The following is a 22773-nucleotide window of genomic DNA, read 5'->3' as shown; positions in this document are numbered from 1 at the left end:
TTATAAAAGAGAAGCCCATTTTTTTGCAAATGGACATTTAATTTATCTTTCATAATAGCTATTTCACGTTCAATATTGATTCGAATATATAAGTATTTTTCAAAATTTCGGAACTAAGGAATGGTTTCTCTGTTTTTTTAACAGAAAACGTAGAAGTTTAGAAGTATAACTATGAAGTTAATGCAGCTATAATTTCTTTCAACGGTTATTCCTAATAAAACATGTTTTAGATTTAGTTCAATTCTAATATTTTTTGAGTGGAGAAAGCGTTTCAAATCATTCCACAGGTCTTGTATGATATGACATTCCCAGAACATGTGGTTTATTGTTTCCTCAAAGTTGGAACACAAGTTGCATAAACTAGAATTGGATAATTTGCATTTAAATAGATATTTATTTGTTGGTATAATTCTGTTGATTATCTTAAACTGAAAGGCTCGCATACATGTGTCAATTGTTGCTATATATGGCAGTGAATATACTTCCTTCCAATTAAGTGTTTCGTTTAAAGAGTTTTCCCATATATGTTTATGTTTTATTTCAAAAGTGTTATTTTGAATACGTTTATTATACAGAAACTGCGTTATCTTTTTTTGGGTCTTAATTTTTTCCAACATCGAATTTTTTTCAACCAAAACCGTAATATCTGATATTTTTAGTTCATTTTTCATATATTGCGGTATATTATTGATAAGTTGTAGATACTTTAGATAGTCACGATTGGGGATTTCGTACAGAAGTTGCATGTTATCAAATGAATAGAACATTTTAAATCTAAAGTCGAAGATGTGTTCGAGATAGAGTATCTCCTTATCGTGCCATTCTTTATAATAATATTGTTTCATTATTACATTTTAATTCGGAGTTATTCCAAATTATGACTTTTCTTATGTGTGTGTTGGCTTGCTTCTTTTTAAACATGTTCCAAGATGTAAGAATGTTTTAAAAAAAAATGTTTTGACCACATAAATTTTGATATCGTTTTCATACAGATTACAGTCAAATATGATATTTCCACCCTGTTTGTAAAGTATTTTATTAAAAATATTTTCCATTTCCCATGATTACTATCATCAATTAATCTTTTAATCCAGCTTCATTTTATAGCTTGTATAAATATTTTCAAATTCGGGAGCCCTAAACCCCCATTTTCACGGGAGAGGTATAACTGTTCTCTTTTAATTTTGTCAGGTTTATTATCCCATATAAAAGCAAACATAGATTTTTTTATTACGTTTATCAGTTGATCAGGAGGATTTGGTAACACAGTAAAAGGAAAAATTAGTTTTGGTTGGGCGAATGTCTTAACTACATTAACTTTTCCAAGAAGGGTTAACTTTATATGTTGCCATTGTTTAAGACATTTGTTAAATTCTTGTACTTTTGATAAAATATTGTTGGTCAAACAAGAATCTCTATTATTGGAAAATATGATTCCAAGTGCTTTTGCAGATGTTGAGGTCCAAGTAAAACGACTTCCCTTACTAAAATGTATATTATTTTCCATTTAAGTCACCTACTTGAAGAACTATCGTTTTTGAGTAATTTATTTTTAATACAGACGTTATTCCAAAATCTTGAATTGAATGAATTAGATTTGTATATGACCATTCATTTCCATTATTGAAAAACGTAGCATCGTCAGCAAATAATGTTTGTTTTATATGAGAGTTTTGTATTTTAATACCTTCGATTTCAGGACAACATTCAATATAATTTGAAAGTATTTCAATGCATATTAGAAAAAAAAGAAGACAAGGGACACCCTTGTCGTACACCTTGTTCTATAGTAAAACTATCCGAGAGATGACCATTATTTAGAATAATTCCTTAAATGTCTGTATAGAACAGTTTTACCCACTGTATAAGCTCTTCTCCAAAATTGAAGTGCTTTAAACATTTAAATATGAATTGGTGATCAATGCTATCAAAGTATGTTACAGATTAGACCGGAAGAATTGAATTCAAAGTATTTCATAATACCAATTTACAAAATATTAAGTTAAATTGCTAGGATTTGTCAAATTTCACCGCTTAACAAGTGAATCTCGACCAAAATTTAAATAACGTGCAGCTTCTCATTCTTTCGCTGTGACCGGTATGTACGTTTTGTCGCACTCATAGTGAACTCTGCATCTTTTTTCTTAACACAAACATCTACAATATAATTCTTATTGGGATACTTTATGGCTTGATTAGTTGTTTAAAGGCCAATAAGTCAGGAAACATTCACAAAACTCTCTCGGAAGGTCTGTAAGCTTTGCAAGACCGCCATATTGTTTGTTTTTGTTCATTTACACAAACTTGTAAAAAAGATTTGATATTTTTTAATATTTAATATAATAAATCGTTTACAAAATATATTTAAATTAACTTTCAAATGGCAGAGAAGCTATTCAGTAACAGATTGTCTCTCTCGTCTATTTGTCTGAAATGATTACATAATATATGGATACAATGACGATTGTCCCTTATGCTATATTGTCAGTGCGACAAAAAGAAAGCGCTACCGGAGTTGAAACAATGAACATATTTAGACGCTCTATACATACTTATATATATTCCGTTCATTCTTGCAAATACTATCGATTGTTTTCTAAATATTATCCTAAGTACTGCGCAAATCAAACAAAACAAAGAATAAAGAAAATACAAGGAACTGATCAGTAAGTATATAACAGGAATGTTTAATTATTAAAAAGATCTTTTATTGCAAAGACAAACACCATGTAAATAATTTTCACGTATATGCAGATCGGATCGACAAATCATAACGAGAAAAATTCGGTTACGAGACTTGCCGGGTTACCGGTCATGAAGCGATAAATGTGACGCTTTACATATGCTTTTTATTATAAAATTCAAAAAAGAGAGAGCCTTCTTGTTTACTGACATCAACATCATGAAGATTAATAACTTGAAGTCATCGTTAAATACTTCTCCACGTTGCCAAAGACAATATGCATATGTGTTGCATGGTCCATAACCCTGGCTTTTATACTTGTTAAGTTATAGCCCTTGTTTGATTAAAAGAAATAGCGTTTGAATTCGTTCCATGGCGCTCTGGATTGTATAAAATAAGTAATAAGTAATGCTTATCGGTATAATATTCAGTTTTGTCAGTGAAATAATAACACTAAAATATAATATAACTTTATTATAAATTTATGCAACTACCTGTTGATCGAAATTGAAATAAATCTTAGACACGTTTTGTTTGTTGAGCTATATGCTACCCCCGCTCAAAACATAAAATGGTGTCCCATGGAGACGTACATGTATTCATGTGCCGCTAAATTAGCATGCTATTATTTTAAGAGAATAGTTGCTTCAGTCATTAAAATAATAAAAAAGACGTTATCTGCAATATTGTAGAAATAATGATAACGCATACAACATTTGAGGAACTATTTTGTCAAGTGCTTTTCAGGTGCTCTTCTACTCTTCTACCTATTTTGCTCAGATACCCACTACGGTTAATAATAATACAAATACATATATAATCATGTCTAAGAAAGACATAAGATAAACAGAATATTTCTTGATTAACGGGAATTATCGTATTTTATTGTACTCGTGATCATAGACAATTATTTCCAAAATCTCTGATATTACGAGTTCTGAACTATACATTCTAACATTTGACTGAAATGATACGCACGGTAAGTTGTATTGCAAGTTGTGCTTGTGGAATGGTAAAGTTTAGTCCATTTTTCCAAAAGGTTCCATTAAGTTTAAAAAATAATTATATATATATTTATAAAAAAAAGATTATGGTTGAAAACTTTCATCTTGCGCTTCTTTTGCTTAATCAAAATCATATCATTGTATAATAGTATCACTTATTGTTTTCCTATTTCAAAGACTGTGGGATTCCTCATTTACCAAGAAATGTACACGTTTTGTTGGAAGACAGCAGTACAATATATTGATCGAGTGCCTACGTTAGGTGCGTTGCTTGATTTCATTTAACTGACAAAATATATAACGAAGTGTATGGAAACAGGGTACGGGGTTCAGAAAACTACACGTATTTACCAGCGTGTATGTCATAGATATATAGTTGAGCTTGTTTATGACAAGTTTGCATTCAACTATTTTAAGGATATTAGTAATTATTTGATTCGGAATTGTGACCAACATTTTATTCAAATTTGCAACATATCATACATTTGTGACCAATTTTACTTGGAGGATCGATCTTTCATTACTTTGAGTATTATTGATTATTCTTGATGTAGCCATACCATGTTACTTATTACTTACGTATTACTTACGTATTACTTACGTATTACTTACGTTAACAGATTGCGGAAGTTGGTACGCGTCGAATGCAACCTCATCTTCTATCACTTATTCCAATCTTACCATCTCTGGATCCCAAGTGCGGTTAAAGTGTGACTTGGGATTCCTCATTCTTCATAACAAGGACCTTTTCTACGAAACTGCAACATGTACTGCTAATGGAACATGGAGTAAACCAACATGTGTTCCGATTGGTAATCAATATTTCGAACATTCATTGCCTAACATTATGGACAACTGTTTTAAATACTGATTATTCGATAAGTTGGTATATTGAGGAAGAACAGAGTTGAATATCATTCCTTCTGTTATAAAATCTTAAAATGATATAAAAGAAATAATAATTGGATTTGATGTTTCACAAATGTCTTTTACAGAATATTGCCCGTAAATATGATTATTTTAAAAAGTCAATTAAATTTGCAATATCAAGTCAACTCAATAGTCAGATTCAGTTGGGAAAATGCAACATCGATCATTGGTCGAAACTAAATCACGTGTTTGGTTGATGGGACATGGAGTGTAATCCAGCCAGTGTGTGAGAAGGGTAGATCTATCAAATAACTGTTACAAATTTCGGTATTACTTGAAATCGAATTATATTTGTTTATGTTTTGTTTTGTTACTACTACTACTACTACTACTACTACTACTGCTGCTGCTGCTGCTGCTGCTGCTGCTGCTGCTGCTGCTGCTGCTGCTGCTGCTGCTGCTGCTGCTGCTACTACTACTACTATTACTACTACTACTACTACTACTACTACTACTACTACTACTACTACTACTACTACTACTTCTACTTCTACTACTAATAGTTCAATTCTTATGACCACAATACATTCAGATACAACTAGCTACTAGGTTTTTTGATGAAGCTGTCCCCAAATATAGCATCTGTCCGGATGAAGGTTTTTTGTGATTTCTTTTCAGAAGGCAGTTATATGCCTTCTGTTATTGCTGCTGTTAACAGAAATAACATGGTGCTAGGAATATTTTACGTCGACAAAAACTAGGCGTTGGTGCAGTATGTGTTATTTTGCCGTCTGCAATTCTTTGCAGGTATTTTTTCAGGTTATAAAAAAGAACAATTGTTTAAACACATCTATAGAGCAAAAGCAAAACGAATGAACGTTGTTTTCTTTTTTCAGTAAATGAGAATGCCGACAAGACGTCATCTACTTTACAAACAGACACACCGCCTTGTAAAATGTAACGGATTTGGTAACATATGAGTGGCTGACTTTTATAACAAAATTAAAGCATGCAGAAAATGTCTAAAGGCAACGAATACCACTGTATTAGTTCTACAAAGATCAGAAAAGTTTTGCAGTGTTCATAATCACGCTCTTTTTGTAGTGTGTTTTCCTAACACTTTTTGTGTTCTTGAGTGTTAAGTTTTATACGGAGGCTTATACTCATCGACAGAAGCTTCATCTCCAGCATTGTTAATTATTTGCCTTTGTTTACCGAATCTATTTATTTAACTTCTGTTTACAAACGCAAGGGCAACTCGATCGTTGACATTGTTCTCTCACACTTACCAATACCACTAAACTACAGTAGATTGGCGATAACTCAGAGTCGCTCGGGACATACCTTAGATCGAGTTATTAGATGGTTCGAGTGACTCCGAGTTGGGAGGTGTGCTTCGTCCTGGACTCGCCTGTCTGAGGGTCTGCATTAGCTTACGGTTGATTACCCTTCCAGAAACTCTGCTCAAGATAGTCGCATTGTGTTACCAATGTTTGAAATAATCTTGATATTTGTATATTAATATAACTGGTTTTTGACAGATTCAATTGACTGGTGCATTTGCTTTAGTGACTCTGCCTAGACGTTAAAACAATGTTTACACATTTCGTGGACATCTTTCAAAATGGATATCGGGTCTGAGGATGTAATAAATGATAACTTTAGTTTGATGCAACAATATTTGATCGAATTCAAGAATAACTATGATTTTTATCTGTTCATACAATCGTACATTGAGAAGGATTTTGCATTTACACAACTTGGAGTTGGAAAAGGAATCCAAACATTGTCGAAGCTGATTCAATATCATCTTAACAAGGCAACCAGCCATCTTTTTGTCCAGGCACCATTGTAGGGATCTCTCTTGATATGAATCAGAGATCTTTGCATCGGGCAAACCGTATATATTTGTACTCAATTAACAATTTTCAGTGTCAATACTATATCGTGAAACATGTAGCATTGTTATCATGGCCTTTGAGAGGTTTTATGATAGAAAGCTATTATATATAATATATTGTATTTCTGCCTATTTCTGCTGTATTAGTTTTAATTTTGATAGCAAGTCGAATTAAGGCTGTCTTTCAAGAAGTTATCCAGTGATCGCCGCGCAGGTACGACTGTTTGATACTGTTTGATACGTCGTTTCCGTCCATCTCGCTTTCACTCCGACAAATGCATTATGTGGTGTGCAATATACAGGCAAATGTAACCACTAAAGCTTTAGTTGTCATGGGATTTTCTAAATTTCAAAATGCGTTTGCTTTGTACTTTAAGTCCAAATGTCATCAGTTCGTACTGATATGTAATAATAAAGACCTTTCTTATATTATAGTGGTACATATTGTAATGCTAACTGATAACTATTCATTGCTTTAACAATTCAAACATATCGGTCTAAACATGTAATCTAATTCACACTGTTCACCAACACATGCTTACATGTGCACTATGATATTCAAAAGCTACACCAAAAACGCCTCTCCAAGTTAAAAACCACCAAAAATAAGATTATGTTGACATATCAATGGCGTTGGCGTTGTGTCGATGGAATCAATCAGCATTAATGTACAATGTATGTGTTTTTTTTAAAATGATATACATCATTTAATATTATTAAATGTTCCCCGTTAGCTACGCGAACCCTTTTATGCCTTAATTGAAAGAGTCGAGAGGGGCTTCTTCACCTTGCGCATGTCCGTCATAATTTTTTTTTGTCGCACACACCTCAAAATGTATAATAGCCAGAGTAATGAAACTGAACAGGAATGTAAGCAGCAGCTGTTGTTGTGTACCTGTGATTTAATGTGTCGAACCACCCTGTAATTGCAGGATGTCGTAGTTATGGCCTAGTCTTAATCTATACAACATGCAGTAATATGTCTCGCGTATCTCCAAACGTATGTGAGCAAGAGTAACAAAACATCATAGGAATGTTAAACAGAACAAGTTATGTTTCACTCATGGGTGTTAAATGTTGCTTCACACCAAAAGTACAGAGCTATGGCCATGAGCCATCAAGAAATAACTCACATAGAGCATGCGCCTATCTCCAACAGTATCAGCCTTAGTCATAAAACATTACATGACTGTTAGCCAATTTGTGAAGATCCTCAACTAGCGTAAATATAATAATTATATAATAATATAATAATCTAGTAGAAACAGTCATGCAATTTACCCTAGTTGGGCATGTTCACACATATATATGCTGATGGTCAAAAAGCATGGAATTGTTATGAAATGTTATCCAGCATGTAAAAGTGTGCATCTGGTGTTTTGTTTGAGGCTAGGTCCTTGGCATAATTAGAATGTGGCATACAGAGAATTGCATTTGAGTTAGAGTCATAAATCATCACTAGGATGTTGGTTTTAATGTTATGTCAATCTGCATTTGAAATTGTGCACCTCGGGTTGAATTAGTGGTCCTTTAAGACAATATCAGCTAATCAAATATAATGTAATAACGAGTAAAGAGGATGTTCGTTGGTATTTTTCTTGTTGATATAACACAATGTTTTCTCTCGTGGATATATAAAAAATATGGTTTTCTAAAACACCCGTTAACTTAAATACTACCTTTTACTGAACGCAACAAGTTTACTTTTCCCTTAATGCCTGATTGTGGAGAGTTATGTTGGGTTGTAAAATATTTATTCTGAATGCCGTCTTTATTGCATACCCTTTTAGTGCCAATGATGTAGAATGTCATTCCTACGCCGGTTTTGCCGCTTGGATTCTCCAAGAACGTTTTATTTCTTACTTATTTTCTGTCCAAACATTGATTTACATTTATCAATAAACATTGGTTAAGGCAATTGTATTCCAAATAATAAAATCGATCACCATTTCCCTGATTAAGAGAACGCTATGTTTATCTAATCATACATATAAATATTTTTCAATGTATTTTTTTTCTGACATGATTTCAAAATAATTGTGTTTTTTGGTGTTTAAAATATGGACATTTTCAGTCAGAAATGATGCATTGTTTGTAATGAATACATCAACCCATTATCATAATTATTGACTTAAAATGTTCACCTGGATTGTTTAAGTGACCTCTGTATGCGATAGTGATGCGCCGGGATGATGATTATAATGTTTGACAAGAAAATAAGTATTGAAATGCGAGATAACCAACGTTTGAGGTTAAATGATAACAAAATATGCACTCGATACGAAAGATAAATACAAGGCTGCACTAGAAAATAAATTTGTTTGAAAAAAATAATATGAACATTTGAGTTCGGTATTTCAAACTACGTAATATGGCATTATGAAGAAATGCAATGTAGAAAACTAGCTAAAATATTTTGTATTTTACTACAAAGTATGCCTTCACATGTCATGCTGTTGGGTAGTGAACAGCACTTGAACCAAATGCTCAGAAACAGAAATTACGTGGGCCGCAATGGGTTTTTATTATCTCAATTCGTAAAGGATGTGTTCAAAATCATTAATATCAACCGGATTAAAAACGAAATGCTGAATATAACTTTAAACATAACAATGTATATGTGTGTGGTGTTTTTTATTATAACGGAGATCGTAGTCAATGGTAAGTGTTATTTCTTTGATACTAACAAGAGGTTAAGTGTGCGGGAATACAACCAATGTCTAACATGTGAAATAGTGACACAATATGATGATGATGATGATATTCAATTATATCATTTTAGGATTAGGTAATTTATCTCTGATTTACATCATTAAAACTTTTGTGACTTTTCTTTCTTAATTTTAACTACCATTATAGATGACATTTTTAGATCTTATAAAAGTGTGTGCTCACAATTTAATCACTTAAAACTGTTTGAAGGCTGTTCCCATCCAAAATTGACTACGATTTCTAAAAAAGTAAGTGAAACATTGTTGAAAAACATTTAAAAAAGAATACATTCCCATGTTTCCTCCAATTTTTATCATCAATGACGAAGACGTAAATCTACTAATGTTTCAGTATTCACATAAAAATAACGACATAACGGTGAGTTCGTATTCAGGTATGATTGCCCTGTTCATATATGAAATCGTTTGACAAATCAAATAGCTTAATTCCAAATAATGGGACATGGAAGCTTTTTATCAAAAAATGTTACACGACGCTTATAGATAAACGTTATACTCTGCAGTAACATCTACCTCTAACATCGTATGGCTGCAAGGAATGTCTGGGAACGTTTCTTCACCGAACTTTCCAAGGAACTACCCCAATAATTTTAATTGTACTTACTACATAAACGGACCACAACTTTCAACAGTATGCATACAGTTTGATGATTTTCTAACTGAACACTGCTGCGATTATGTGCGGGTATTTGATGGACCTCCTGATGCTTCTAGATCAATAGGAAAGTAAGGGCGTGCATGACACCAATATACATGCCAGTGAATTAAGTACATTTACGCATTTATTTCCAAGAAAGAAAAAAAACAGTGATAAATAACTCATTTTTAAATCTTAATACTGTTTTCTTATTGCGTGTACCAAATATGAAAGTGCTGTTTTTGTTTTTGTTGTTGTAATAGTTACGGTACCAACCAACGGAGTTATTGACATTATTTTACTCGAGGGATTCTAAGCCAATAAACAAGAATTGACCACACTTCTCCAATCAATTATCAATGTAAAAGAAAGGGACATAAAAACCAAACCAGCTGTTTAATCGATAGCTTATGGAGTTAAACCTTAGTTAGGTCAATGATATAAACTTACCACTCACGTAATATGAGCGCACCAGGATCTGCGCAATGGTTTAACCATCGTTCCTTTTCACTTGAGTTTTCGTTGAAATGATTTTGAAAATATTTGTCACTATACAGCTTCAGTGGTTCCAGTGGATTAATTGGTAGGATTTGTTCAACATCAAGCGCGATGAGCTTGAAATTTACCACAGACCAGTATTATTCTTATACTGGGTTCAAAGCTAGATACTGGATTGTCATGCACGGTAAGAATCAATTTTCTGCTGTTTTGTTATTTAAACCTTAAAAATAACTAAATCTATAACTTGTATGCCCTTTTTTAAAACATGAAGGTAGTTTTGGTTCGGCACCAAGAGTCATATAGAACTGAAAGTAAGCCGTAACTAATCGTAGGGCAAGTTTACTTTAAATTTAAGATATAGTATATAAATAGCTGTTTTAGGGTACGCCTTAGAACGGCCAGCAAAAGTTTTGCTGACAAAGAGAGTAATCACGGGAATACATATACGAACTTGGTACAATAGGAAACGTCATCAAGAACGTTTTCCTGTTTCTGTTAATTAAGTTAATTACATGAAACAGGCCCCGATTAGCTTTCTGTCTTCACAGCGGTACTGGCAAAATGAGACGGAACGAGAGACAGCCAGGATTGTATCATGGAGACATAAATTATACATGATTTAATGGTGTAGAACCTTAGTATTTCTGAACAAATCGGAGTCTTGTCATACTTTCAATGACCAGATGTTGATGGCTATTTAGTGAACATTTAATTTAAGCGGTAGATATATTATGATATATTTGTTGAATATGAATATTTCAGGTTGTTTTGATTTGGTGATAAAAAATGGCTATACAATTTCAACAAACCTCATCGGATCTAACGCGACATTTCATTGCATCGAAGGATTTGATTTCAGTGGTCACAATTTTTCAAGTTGTTTGGAAAACTCAGAATGGTCTAATATAAACGTTTCTTGTCAACCAAAAGGTTAAGTATGCTACGTATATCAATATATACGTTTGCACAATAAAGCAAAATCAGACAAGAAACACAACATCCATTATACAGCACTGCATTCAGTAAAGGTTCACAGTCTTCGCGTTTTAGAACTGTTTTATTAAGGTCCCTGATACCGTTTCTATGTATAAAGTTCAATTTGTATTCCAGTCTCCGGTTAGTTTTGCAGATAAATCTCAGTATTAGAATAAAGAAGTTTGATTAAAATCCTTCAATTTGCAAACATTTTGCAAAATGACCATATCATAGTATTCTGGTTTTACAAACAGACTGTGGAATGCCTCATCTACTAAGTAATGGAAAGGTGTTGTTAAAAGACAACAATTCAACGTATGGATCTAGTGCCCGCGTTAGGTGCAAAGATGGGTATATTGTATATGGCTATAATGACAGCGAAATAACTCTACAGTGTATAGAAACTGGGAAATGGAGTTCAGAAAACTACACGTGTGTCCCAGTGGGTATGTTATGTGCTCAGCTTATTTCCTCCATGTTGACCCCGTCAAATAATGTGTCTAACTATGAACTATAAGTTTAACAATTTTTCTTTTATTTGAAATATGTAAGATTAATAAAACACTAATTATTCAATTCGTTTCCTGTGTGTCTCGGAGATTCATGCATATATGTTATTTTGACTGTCTACTAATTCATCTCTAATAAAAAATGTTGTAAATACGATAGACTGTGAAGACTGGGTGGAGTCAAATACAACCTCATCTTCTGTCACCTATTCCAATTCTACCATCTATGGGTCCAAAGCGTTTTTGAGGTGTGACTTAGGCTTTCATATTGAACACACAAGGGATGTCTTCACCGAAATTGTAACATGTACTGCAAATGGAGCATGGAGCAAACGTTTCCCTCCAACATGTGTTGCGATTGGTAATAACTCTTTTGAACATTCATACTGTTATTGATTTTATTTATTTCATTGATGTTATTTATTTGATAAATTGCAGCAGTACGATTTAAGTACAGTCCAATTAATATTATACTACCTTTAATTGTTTGATATGAAATAATGAAAATATACAAAAATATCACATTTCTGTCATTCACAGAATGTCCACATGTGAAGCTACAACCAAATGTGAATATTTTAAATTATAACCATTTAAATTCACAATATTTGGTCGGCTCAATCATAAAATTCGGTTGCCAAAATTCAACATCGATCATTGGTCGAAACTTCATCACGTGTTTAGTTGACGGAGCATGGAGTGGAAACCCGCCCGTTTGTGAGAAAGGTAAACCAGTCAAATTACTGTCACATAGTACCGTCAAAGATGATATCAAATTATGAAATTAAATGTTGTTGTTAATTTCTTCATGGATAACATTTGATTTTAAAGTGACGAGCGAGAAGTTTTGCCCAGACGATATTGACTTATACGGACACATTTGGAACATAACAAGGGCTGGGCAAATCATAAGTATGGCTTGTCCTGATGGTAAGCGAATAATAATAATAATTAAATCATAGTAATAATAATAATAATAATAATAATAATAATAATAATAATAATAATAATAATAATAATAATAATAATAATAATAATTAAATAATAATAATAATAATAATAATAATAATAATAATAATAATAATAATAATGATAATAATAATAATGATTATTATTATTATAAATATAATAATAAAAACAATAATAATGATACCTCTCCTTCTCTTTCAATCGTTCTCCAACTACAATGACTATAACGATTAAGTAACTATAACGGATAGTGATAGTAATTCAAAACTTGTTGATGCTTGAACCTTTCTCAGGATATATAGGAGAAATAACCCGGCATTGCTTGATGGATGGAACGTGGCTGTACCCAATTTACAACTGCATTCACAAGTCGATAGCAGAAATATCGCAAGCGGTATGTTGATAATCATTTTGTATTTATCTTTTGTTTTAAAAAACCCACTCATTACACAAATCTGTAACAATAAACTTATTGACTCGTGCTGAGACTCAACACGTATGTCATTTCACTTTTGTTTTGTTGCGAAATATTTTCAGCTGCAGCATCCAACAGAAAAAGACATTCAAATCAACCTTCTGAAGTTGTCAAACCTAACCTCAGTCACGCATTCAAATGGACGCCCGGCATTTGGTGGTGATCTGAATCAAGTGACCAACATTTTAGATACCATTGCGACCATTGGGGAAAACATTTCTGACACAACCGAACAGACAGAGGTGGAGTATTAAAGATGAAATAGAAAGTTTATGCCTACGGGCATATTTATAGATCAATGAATGTGCTATGATTTAATGGAATATCAATGCATGACTTGGTGATAGAAAAGAAATCGTACATGAAAATGGTCCATTTTCACATTACAGTACGTTTTACGTATATAACTTTTAACAGGTAGTATCAAACCCCACAATGACTCAGTGTATGACAAGCAGAAGGCATTTGTTATAAAATGTTTCATAATTGCCATTGAAAAATCTCCTTTCTTTGCAGTCGTTCCTGTCCGTTATAAGCAACTTGCTAGATCAACAAAATGCAAAATCCTGGCAAGCGATGGAGAATGATACAGAACTGGTAGTTATAATGTGCTGTCTTAGTTTGTCATCATGATCTGTTGTACGATTCTATATGAGTTTGATTTTTCTAGTTTGAATTTAATAACAGTTTCTGCTACAGTGGAGTGAATATAAACATGTTTCGCATTCAAATTGAGAAGGAAACGTTTTTGATATTACACAAGAAGTGAAAAACTACATAAACTCTATTTGTTAACGTTCCAGACACTGGAACGTCAAGGAGCAATGAGGGTTTTGAATGTCGTTGACAAATATGTCGCCTTAATTTCTGAGGGTATAGGGGACCTTGGCAATACATCGAAGACATTCGCTGCTTCAAATCTAGGTAAATGCGAAATCAATTACCAAATCAATAAACAGAAACACATACTATAAGGAAAAAAATATTCCATACATGCAACTTATACCATTTATTTTGTTGACATGTTTGTATAGATGATCATTGTTTGGTTCGGTGAAATATCGTTGTTTAAATTTCACCAAGAGAGCACTAAAAATTATATTTCACAAGTGGCGATTTTGCAATTTTACACTAAAAGAAACCTTTTTTCTGTTTATTATATGCCTAAATCTGGTATTAAATGTATAAGTAAAGTAATTTCGGAAATAACGCCATTGTGTGGCCCAGTCCTTTGCGCGATGATATTTGCTTTGGATAGCAGAAATGTTAAGCAGTAAAGCTTGTTAAATTGTGTGCTTCTTAACAAAGTCTTCGTTTAATTAAATTGGGTTACTGAGCTTTCCTGTATATATTATTTTGTTTTAATAAAACATCTTCAAATCCTTTATATTAATTTAGGAATCGTTTCTGCTTTGTAGTTGTGCATGTAGCAGGAATATACAACACAACAAATGATGACATATCGTTTCCTGGAAATAACACTAATTTAGGGATTTCAAGCGCACTACATTTGCCAAACAAATCTTTGAAAGGTATATCCTTTCTTTGTTTTGTAATCTTGTTATTTTGATTTCAACATTTAAACATAGGATTAACTGAACTATAGTTCTAGAATTATGAAAAACGTCAATTGCTATGAGTATATTAGAAGCCCTCAAGATAGGCCAAATCGTAGTACATTGAACTTGACGTGTTACCAGTCGTCAATAAGTTACGCCTCTTTTGTTGTTTCAGAGGGCTAGATGCAACACTTGTGTGTTTATTTGAGTTGTTTTTAATACGTCTGAAACGCTATTGAGATTATGTGTACTATATTCTGTTCTTAAATACAGATTCAATGAAGTACTCGGCTGTATTTTACAGAAATTTGTCTGGCATCGTCTCTGCTTCGTCAAACGAACACAGGTAAACAGATCGCGTTTTCATTTTAAAAACATATAACCCTACATAATTCTTACATACAGCAAAATGTATAAACATGGATAATTCCTTGGTTTGGATAATAATTATCAAGATGCTGATTGATTGGTCAATATTTGTCAAATAATTACTATTGTCCAATCGAATTGGTTTGATGTTCAAAACTGCAGAAATGTAACCTGTGGATAACTTATCAAATTTGGCACAATTAGATGCTGCAGAATTAAATAATAGTCTGTAATAAAAAACGACACAGATAAATGACATTATTAAAATTTTGTATTTTATATACGGTTACTGAATAGCATTGTTTTTAACATTAACATGGCCCATTCAAAAGTAACACTGCAATTACAAAAGTAATCATTTGAGTGAAATAATGGCATACTTTAAAGCTACCTGTCATGTTCTTTGGTTTAACTTATTGTGATGCATCGACATCTTGTGTAACGTAATGTACAATATAGCATCCCCTATTTGCTGTTTTGATATGTTTTTAATTCAGACCTTTGGAAAGAAGCATCAACACCGAAATTGTTTCTGTAAATATGGACAACTGGGAATCTAATCCTGCGTTTGAAATAATCCTTACGTTCACGCATTTTGAGGTAATTGCCTATTTGTCTTAATTGTGAAATGTCCAATTGAACATTTAGCTTGATGTCGACTTAAACTTATATTTTATAGATATTTAGGCCATTAATTCAAATTATCAATCGCTTACTTAGTGACATTAATGATGAGATGATTATTGTTAAATAATTAATTTCCTTTCAAAACAAATACACTGTTAGAATGAATGTTCACTTTAAATGATTTGCAATGATAGACAATGTCTTTAAAGCTGCACTCTCACAGATTTACCATTTTTACAACTTTTTATTTTTTTTTGTCTTGGAAAGAGGATTTTTTTGCGTAAATATCTGCAAACCAATGATATAAGATGCTGACAAAAGATCAGATCGCAGATTTTCCTATTTGCGTTCGAAAATTAATGTTTTATGGCTTAAACCGTTACTAACAGTTTAAGAAAAATGCATAAAACATCAATTTTTGAACTTAAATATGAAAATCTGCGATCTATTGTTTTGTCAGCAGTCTTATAGAACTGGTTTATATAAATTTTCGCAAAAATTGGCTTGTTTCAAGATTTTTTTTTAAATAATTGTCAAAACGTTAAATCTGTGAGAGTGCAGCTTTAATGCTTATGTTTATACCAACACTTTGTTATCAATTTCAGAAAAGCCTGTCTTTTCCAACCTGTTCGTTTTGGAATAAATCAGAGTATGCAATGTACAATCTAATTTCGCACAGTTAATAATTTTAACAATCGTTACGACCAATTCTGTAAAACGACATTATTATCCATAAGCAATTGGATCTATATGCCATTTTGGTACGAATTCTACATTTACTATACAGTTTAACAAACATAGTATAGCTTTATAATATTTCCTATCATATAGGTCGGTTTGGGACAGCAGTGGCTGCGTGGTTATCGACACAAATACATCTATTACAGTCTGCAGTTGTAGTCATCTTACCAACTTTGCCATTCTAATGAGCCCATTTATCCAGGTAATGGTGGAAAGGGCAAGTCAAATCGATGGTTTTTATGATTTTATAAATTTATTAATATACCGATTCTATATGGCCATAATTCACTTAAAGATTTAAAATGCCTCCACCCTATATATCATTAAGTGCATTTGAAGAAAAATTTGACTTGTGATAGTTATCTTTTTTTATCTTAATATCCATTTTCTTAATTTAAAAGAGACTTTGACATTTCCGTCGTTGTGGCTAGCAATGACTTATTTTCGTAAAATATACACAACTCGAGATTCAAATAACTATTATATTTCGAACGTTATCCGAAAAATGCTTGCGTTTAAACAATATTATTTTTAATATATATTTAAAACATTAAACATATGTAGTATGCAATTTATCTTCAATAATTTTGGTCGTAATGTGCCTTTCAGGATAATGTGAACACCAAAGCACTGGATATCATTTCCATTGTCTGCTGCAGTATTTCGATGCTGGGTCTGGTGCTAACAGTGGCGTTACACATATACTTTCATAGGTATAAGCTATAAACGGGAATAATTTAAATCACTAATACTGCTACTACAGTGCAAGTATGGCTATATGCTTTATCACTGTGCATATGTGATTATATGTATTTGTATAATGCGAATTAATCTGCCTGTGATTTAAACTGAAAACGTTCCGATCAATTAGGGTATTGAGCATTTTCGTCGTCGCCATCGAGCCAGCACCTTAAAGTACTACATTGTTCAAAGTTAACGTGTAATTCTGTTTAACCATTTTAGAGCTTCATTCTTACACATCGTTTAAATTACCAGATAGGTCAGTAAATTACTTGAGGGGAATACTTGACTTTTGATCCTAACCCATTGCTCCTCTCATTTCAGATGCATGAAAACTGACCATACACGAATAGTTATTCTCATGAATTTATCGACAGCTCTTATTTTGTCTTATGCGTTGTTTCTGGGTGGAGTAGACAGAACAGGAAACAGGGCACGTAGCTTATAAAATTATTTTAAATTATCATCAGACTTGATTTAATGTTCTTTGTACTTAGATCGAAATACCATAACTTTGAGTTTTCCTTAAGTTTTTTTCTTAGACAGTTTATATTATCATAAAGAATAAATATATTCAGTTTTTTGCTCCTTTTTAAATTCTTCGAATTGAGATTGATAAATAAACCACGGCAATCCTCTCAGAACAGAAGCACTAACGTTAAAACTAAATGATTTAATGTTATTCATTACTATTTTATTTCTTTGTCCAATTATTTCAACAACAATAACAGACACAGCCATGATACCGCTTTATATTTCCTACACTTACTAGGTAGTTTGCACTACAATAGCTGCCCTTCTACACTACATCTACCTCGTAGTGTTCTGCCTCATGCTCACGGAAGGACTGAACATATTCATGTCTGTCCGTTTTGTATTCACCACAAAGTCGAAGTTTAAGTGGATCATTGTGGCGGCTTGGAGTACGACTATTTATGTACTATTGTTTCATGTGTCATGATTGTATTAAATTATGATTATTGTCAGAAGTTCTTCGTCTTAAGTTTAAAATTTGTTTTCAAGAAGAATACTGTTTATTTAATCGCGGTTTCATTATTAGGGCCGGCCACAATACAAACTTTCTTTGAAGAAAAAATTAAAATGTTTAAAAAGGCAATTTTAATTTTATTTTGAGGTTCAATATTTAGCAAACATAATTTATATATCCGTTGCAACATGTGAAGCTGTAATTAAGAACTGAGTAATTTTAACGAAAGAAGATTGTATAAGATTTCCAATAAAAAAACATAACCTTTTTCCCGGAAATGTTTTAACACAAAATGAAAATGTTTATGAGTCAAGTTTATTAACTAGCCAATCAATATTGTCTTGAGGCATTTTGACGATTGCAGCTACTTTCAAACAGATGTTTGCATTTTGAATTTCATCCACTACTTTCAATTATTTGTTTGAATAACTGTCTTGTTTTAAAAATAAATCATCGAAAACTCTCAATACATTGTTGATTGGTTAGTCTGGGACTTTTACACATAAAAAAGTAATACTGTCGACTGACTTTTCCGAAAGAATGTGGATTCTTTTTGGCCGGCCTTTAAAGTTGCACTCTTACTCTCAAAAAAGATTTAGCACAATTAATTAAAATGTTTTGACATACCAACAAAAGTAAATAAATTTCGAAAACAATGGTTCTTATGAAGGGCACCGAGTTTAATTTGAAAGCAAGGTGCATAAAACACGGTATTTCTACCTTAGGAGACTATAGAAGATCGCATTAAATCTTTTAGCATTCACCAAACATTTAATATTTTTTCGTATTCAGGTATTAAATACACGGTTATAGTCTTGTAATCAGTAATAATTGTTTTCTATAAATACATTCTTTAGTATGTAGGTAAAGCATATCACTCAAAATTTATGTTTGTAATATATGTGTTTGCAACGATTTTGAATAAGAGTGTCATTTTAAAGCAACATGTGAAATATGCAAACAGCAGTCAGTTTAATTTCTTAAAATGAATGATCTCCAGAATGAAATGAAAAGGAAATGAGTATGCCTTTTTTATACTTTTTCTTCATAAGTTAATGATATCTTGCTATTTTGTTTATTTCACAGTTTTTCCAGCGGTGATAGTAGGGATAACTTTAGGAGCCGGTAGAACGTATGGTTACGAAACTGAACACTTGTAAGAGCAGTTGCAAATAACTTGAGCTTTGATGTATTTTTAATAATAAAAACAATGCATTATAAAAAAAAACACGGAAAATTTGTGATCAATTATAATAACAGCTTTAAAAACATGATAAACACACTCGCATTCGTTTGATTGCCAGAATCAAGTAATGTTGTCAATGTTGTCTGTTATTGCATAACTATAATGAAAACTGATAGGACATCGCTATTAACCAGAACTTACTATGCTCTTGCAGAATCTCTCAATATTCTAAGTCAAAAGCCAAGCAGCACACAGGATACAAACATGCATCTTTTTTTCTTTTTCTCCTCTTCAGTTGCTGGTTGTCAGTAGAGAGTGGAGTTATTTGGGCTTTTGTCGGACCAGCTCTTGCAATAATAACGGTATTTGATTTAATTTGATGTTGTTATTTGTTACCGGCATGGAGAATGAACGCATTCCTTCTTTTAAATAAGTTTTGGTTGTAACTTCAACATTTGTATTCTTAAAATGGTTACCAGTTCCATATATGCTGCCGTTTTAATCAACAAATACATTACCTAGGTAAATGTTGTGATCCTGGTCGTCGTTATGAAGACGATGTTTGGGTCCCATGCAATATCACAAAGAAGTACATTATACAAATCTAAGTAAGTTGCATTTGAAGGTGTATAGTTGCTGCTCTATTTTATCAAAAAGCCAAATTATGTTCGTTATATGTATTGTATAATTTAATATGTATCATAGTTTTCCTCTTCAGAGACAAATAGTTGAAAACATAATGATTCATGTTTGCTTTCGACCGAAGTTTTTTTTTAAATTTGTTTGTCGTTAAGCAAAATCCACAGGCCTTCGTTTGGGGCAATTGCATGATAAATGTTCAATAGTGAAGTACTACTTTTTATTTATCCAAAGCGCGAACTCCCTTCTATGATATTTGATGAAGCTGACACAAGACTGATAATCGTACGGTTAGAGACATTTTTTTTTAAGAATGGCAGTTAGAGGCCTTCTGGTATTATTACCATTAACTGGAATAACATGGGTGTTAGGGATAATTTACGTCAACAAAAGCATGGCGTGGGTGCAGTATGTATTTGCAGTGTGCAATTCTCTGCAGGTAAATCTTGATTCAAATATAGAACCTCTGCGTCAATAGAGTATTTTCTTATAAAAATAACAATTTATACATATTTTGTTCTTAAATTATTGTCAATGTATATTAACTTAAGTTCATCATAAATGCGGTTGATTTGAGCTAAAAGATATACAGAAAAGTATATTTAAGTTACTCGAATATTCACGATTGCAGTATAACTGACTTAACTTTTTATACATGTTGCAGGGGCTGGTTATTTTCATCTTTCACTGTGCCTTAAATACACAGGTACGAATATGCTCAAAAATATCTATATTATTCAATTGACTATTGATTGACGAAATAAATGCGCTCATAATGCCACTAGCTTAGATAATGTTGACCTTAGGTATATTAGTGAACATTTGTAAATGTGATGCGCTCATTAACCTGTTTTAAATTCAACAGTTATTTTTTGATAAATCTTCACTGATCGTGCCAAAACGGTCATCCCAACATTTTCACATAACGATTGTTTGTTACGTTTGATTGGCATTGTGACGATGTTTTAAGTCTGCTTGGCTTTGTTCCGTTTTCTTTTAATCTTGGATTATTAGGTTATTTTGCTTGTGGCTGTAGTTTGTATTGTTTTCTTCCTTTAAACCAGAATATGATGAAATGATATTTCATCTTATTATAGATTCGTGATGCTGTATTACAATGCAGAAAACGCAGAGAAACGGTTATGCTTACTCAGATGAAAAGAAACGAGATATTACCGGCGGAATTATGAGAATACGAAAAGTAAGAACACTCTTTCCATTGGTCTTTTGATTATGTTTTGGCGGTTATGACCTGTTTGACCTTTTTATTTAGCATGTTACTATTAATCTCACTCTGTTTCAGGAGATGAAGAAGAAGACAATACGTCAGCTCCATCTCCTACAAACATAAACTTTATCTTGTAAGCTTTAACAATTTTGCAAAATAATGCATGGGAATTTAAAGCTGGAAGAAGATTACACAAAGACACTTAATTGCATTGTAATGATTTAGCAAGGAATAGAAATATAAGGGAAGGTTTGCTTCTCTCTTTGTGAAATTTGCACATTTTAGGTGAGCATTTTTATGTGCTATATGGGGCTGTAAATGTTCGAAAGAACCACATAGTTTTTTATTGACCGGCATTCATTTGATCTTAATATTTTATATGATTGATTACTGAACCATGCAAGTTCGGAGACGCTCTGGACCGAGATAATATTTCGAAATATCCCATTTTTCCAACAATCCTCTGCTGTAAATTGTCAGACGCTTAAAGTTCTGAAAAATATATTGTGCTTAGATGAAACTGAAATGTAATAACGAACCAAATGTATATAACTTATGACATGAAACTAGCCGTACTTTGTGACGTAGCTTTTTATTTTATAATGTCCAAAATTACATACGGAAGGAGCGGGTGAATTAAGACTTATGAAAAACATGTATGATTTAAATCCTTTTAAAAATCCTTACTAGAGAAGAATTTTAAGATATTTTTAAGCCAGAGACACAACTTGGCACTACTGTGTAATACTTCAGCTGTTATGAATCCTGGTTGTAAAACCCAGAAATCAGACTTTAATGAATAAAAAGCCTAAGCGATCCTTTCAGGCATACTCATACAATACGTTTCTCTTTCAACGATATTTTTTCCAAAATAATATCGGGAAGGGGAAGGGAATAAATTAAAAATTAATGTTTGATTTAATAAATATGGTAGGAACTGGCAAGTATGTTTAATTCATACCCTCTTAAAAATCAATAATGAGGTGGAAATAATCGAGTAGGTAACACAAATAATTTTTATGTACCTTGTATCCTTTTTTCACATTGCTAGAGAAAATCGAATCGTTTGGAATATAGGACAGGTATTTTTATTTGGCTAATGTCGGGAAAGAAACAAACTACCTCGTCTGTAGTATATAATGCTCAAACATAAAACACTGCCTATTAGTGTGTATCCTGTAATCATAAATGTATCGTTTAATTTTACAACACAATTGTATGGAGGCATTAAACACATTTTAACACAAATGTCCCATTTTGTTGCAACACTTTAATTATTGTTTTTGTATTTATATACTTAACCCTGTGTTTGTTAATAAAATATGATATGTTATTGAATGACAAAGTGCTTATAACATGTGCTTCATATACAATAAGATTTATGTTATTGTATGGCAATGTGTAAATTAAATATGCTAAAAAAATGTGTTATTCATATAA

General features: G+C 32.3%; 1 protein-coding gene across 1 annotated transcript; it reads left to right on the top strand.

The window, feature by feature from the left end:
• The first annotated feature begins 10435 nt into the window (after positions 1 to 10435).
• Positions 10436 to 22552, top strand: LOC128225750 (adhesion G protein-coupled receptor L3-like). The gene is made up of 23 exons (XM_052935653.1): positions 10436 to 10511; positions 11090 to 11257; positions 11557 to 11748; positions 11972 to 12172; positions 13074 to 13174; positions 13318 to 13497; positions 13772 to 13852; positions 14059 to 14179; positions 14674 to 14787; positions 15088 to 15160; positions 15681 to 15783; positions 16416 to 16459; positions 16642 to 16753; positions 17161 to 17264; positions 17617 to 17725; positions 18065 to 18215; positions 19367 to 19436; positions 19762 to 19828; positions 19989 to 20074; positions 20418 to 20544; positions 20770 to 20811; positions 21203 to 21306; positions 21409 to 22552. Exons 1-22 carry the CDS (start codon positions 10436 to 10438, stop codon positions 21293 to 21295), a joined length of 2415 nt encoding a protein of 804 aa, XP_052791613.1. The 3' UTR covers positions 21296 to 21306; positions 21409 to 22552.
• The last annotated feature ends 221 nt before the right edge of the window (positions 22553 to 22773 follow it).

This window comes from Mya arenaria, chromosome 3 (genome assembly GCF_026914265.1).
Source record: "Mya arenaria isolate MELC-2E11 chromosome 3, ASM2691426v1".
Taxonomy (NCBI): domain Eukaryota; kingdom Metazoa; phylum Mollusca; class Bivalvia; order Myida; family Myidae; genus Mya; species Mya arenaria.
This window is presented reverse-complemented; position numbering and strand designations above follow the sequence as displayed.

What these genes read in the sequence shown, in the direction of transcription:
- LOC128225750 (XM_052935653.1), top strand. Translation starts at nt 10,436, where the DNA reads ATGAGCTTGAAATTTACCACAGACCAGTATTATTCTTATACTGGGTTC. An exon ending in GCCAAACAAATCTTTGAAAG is followed by an intron (nt 14,788 to 15,087) that starts GTATATCCTTTC and finishes TCTTAAATACAG; the next exon opens with ATTCAATGAAGTACTCGGCT. An exon ending in GCTTCGTCAAACGAACACAG is followed by an intron (nt 15,161 to 15,680) that starts GTAAACAGATCG and finishes TTTTTAATTCAG; the next exon opens with ACCTTTGGAAAGAAGCATCA.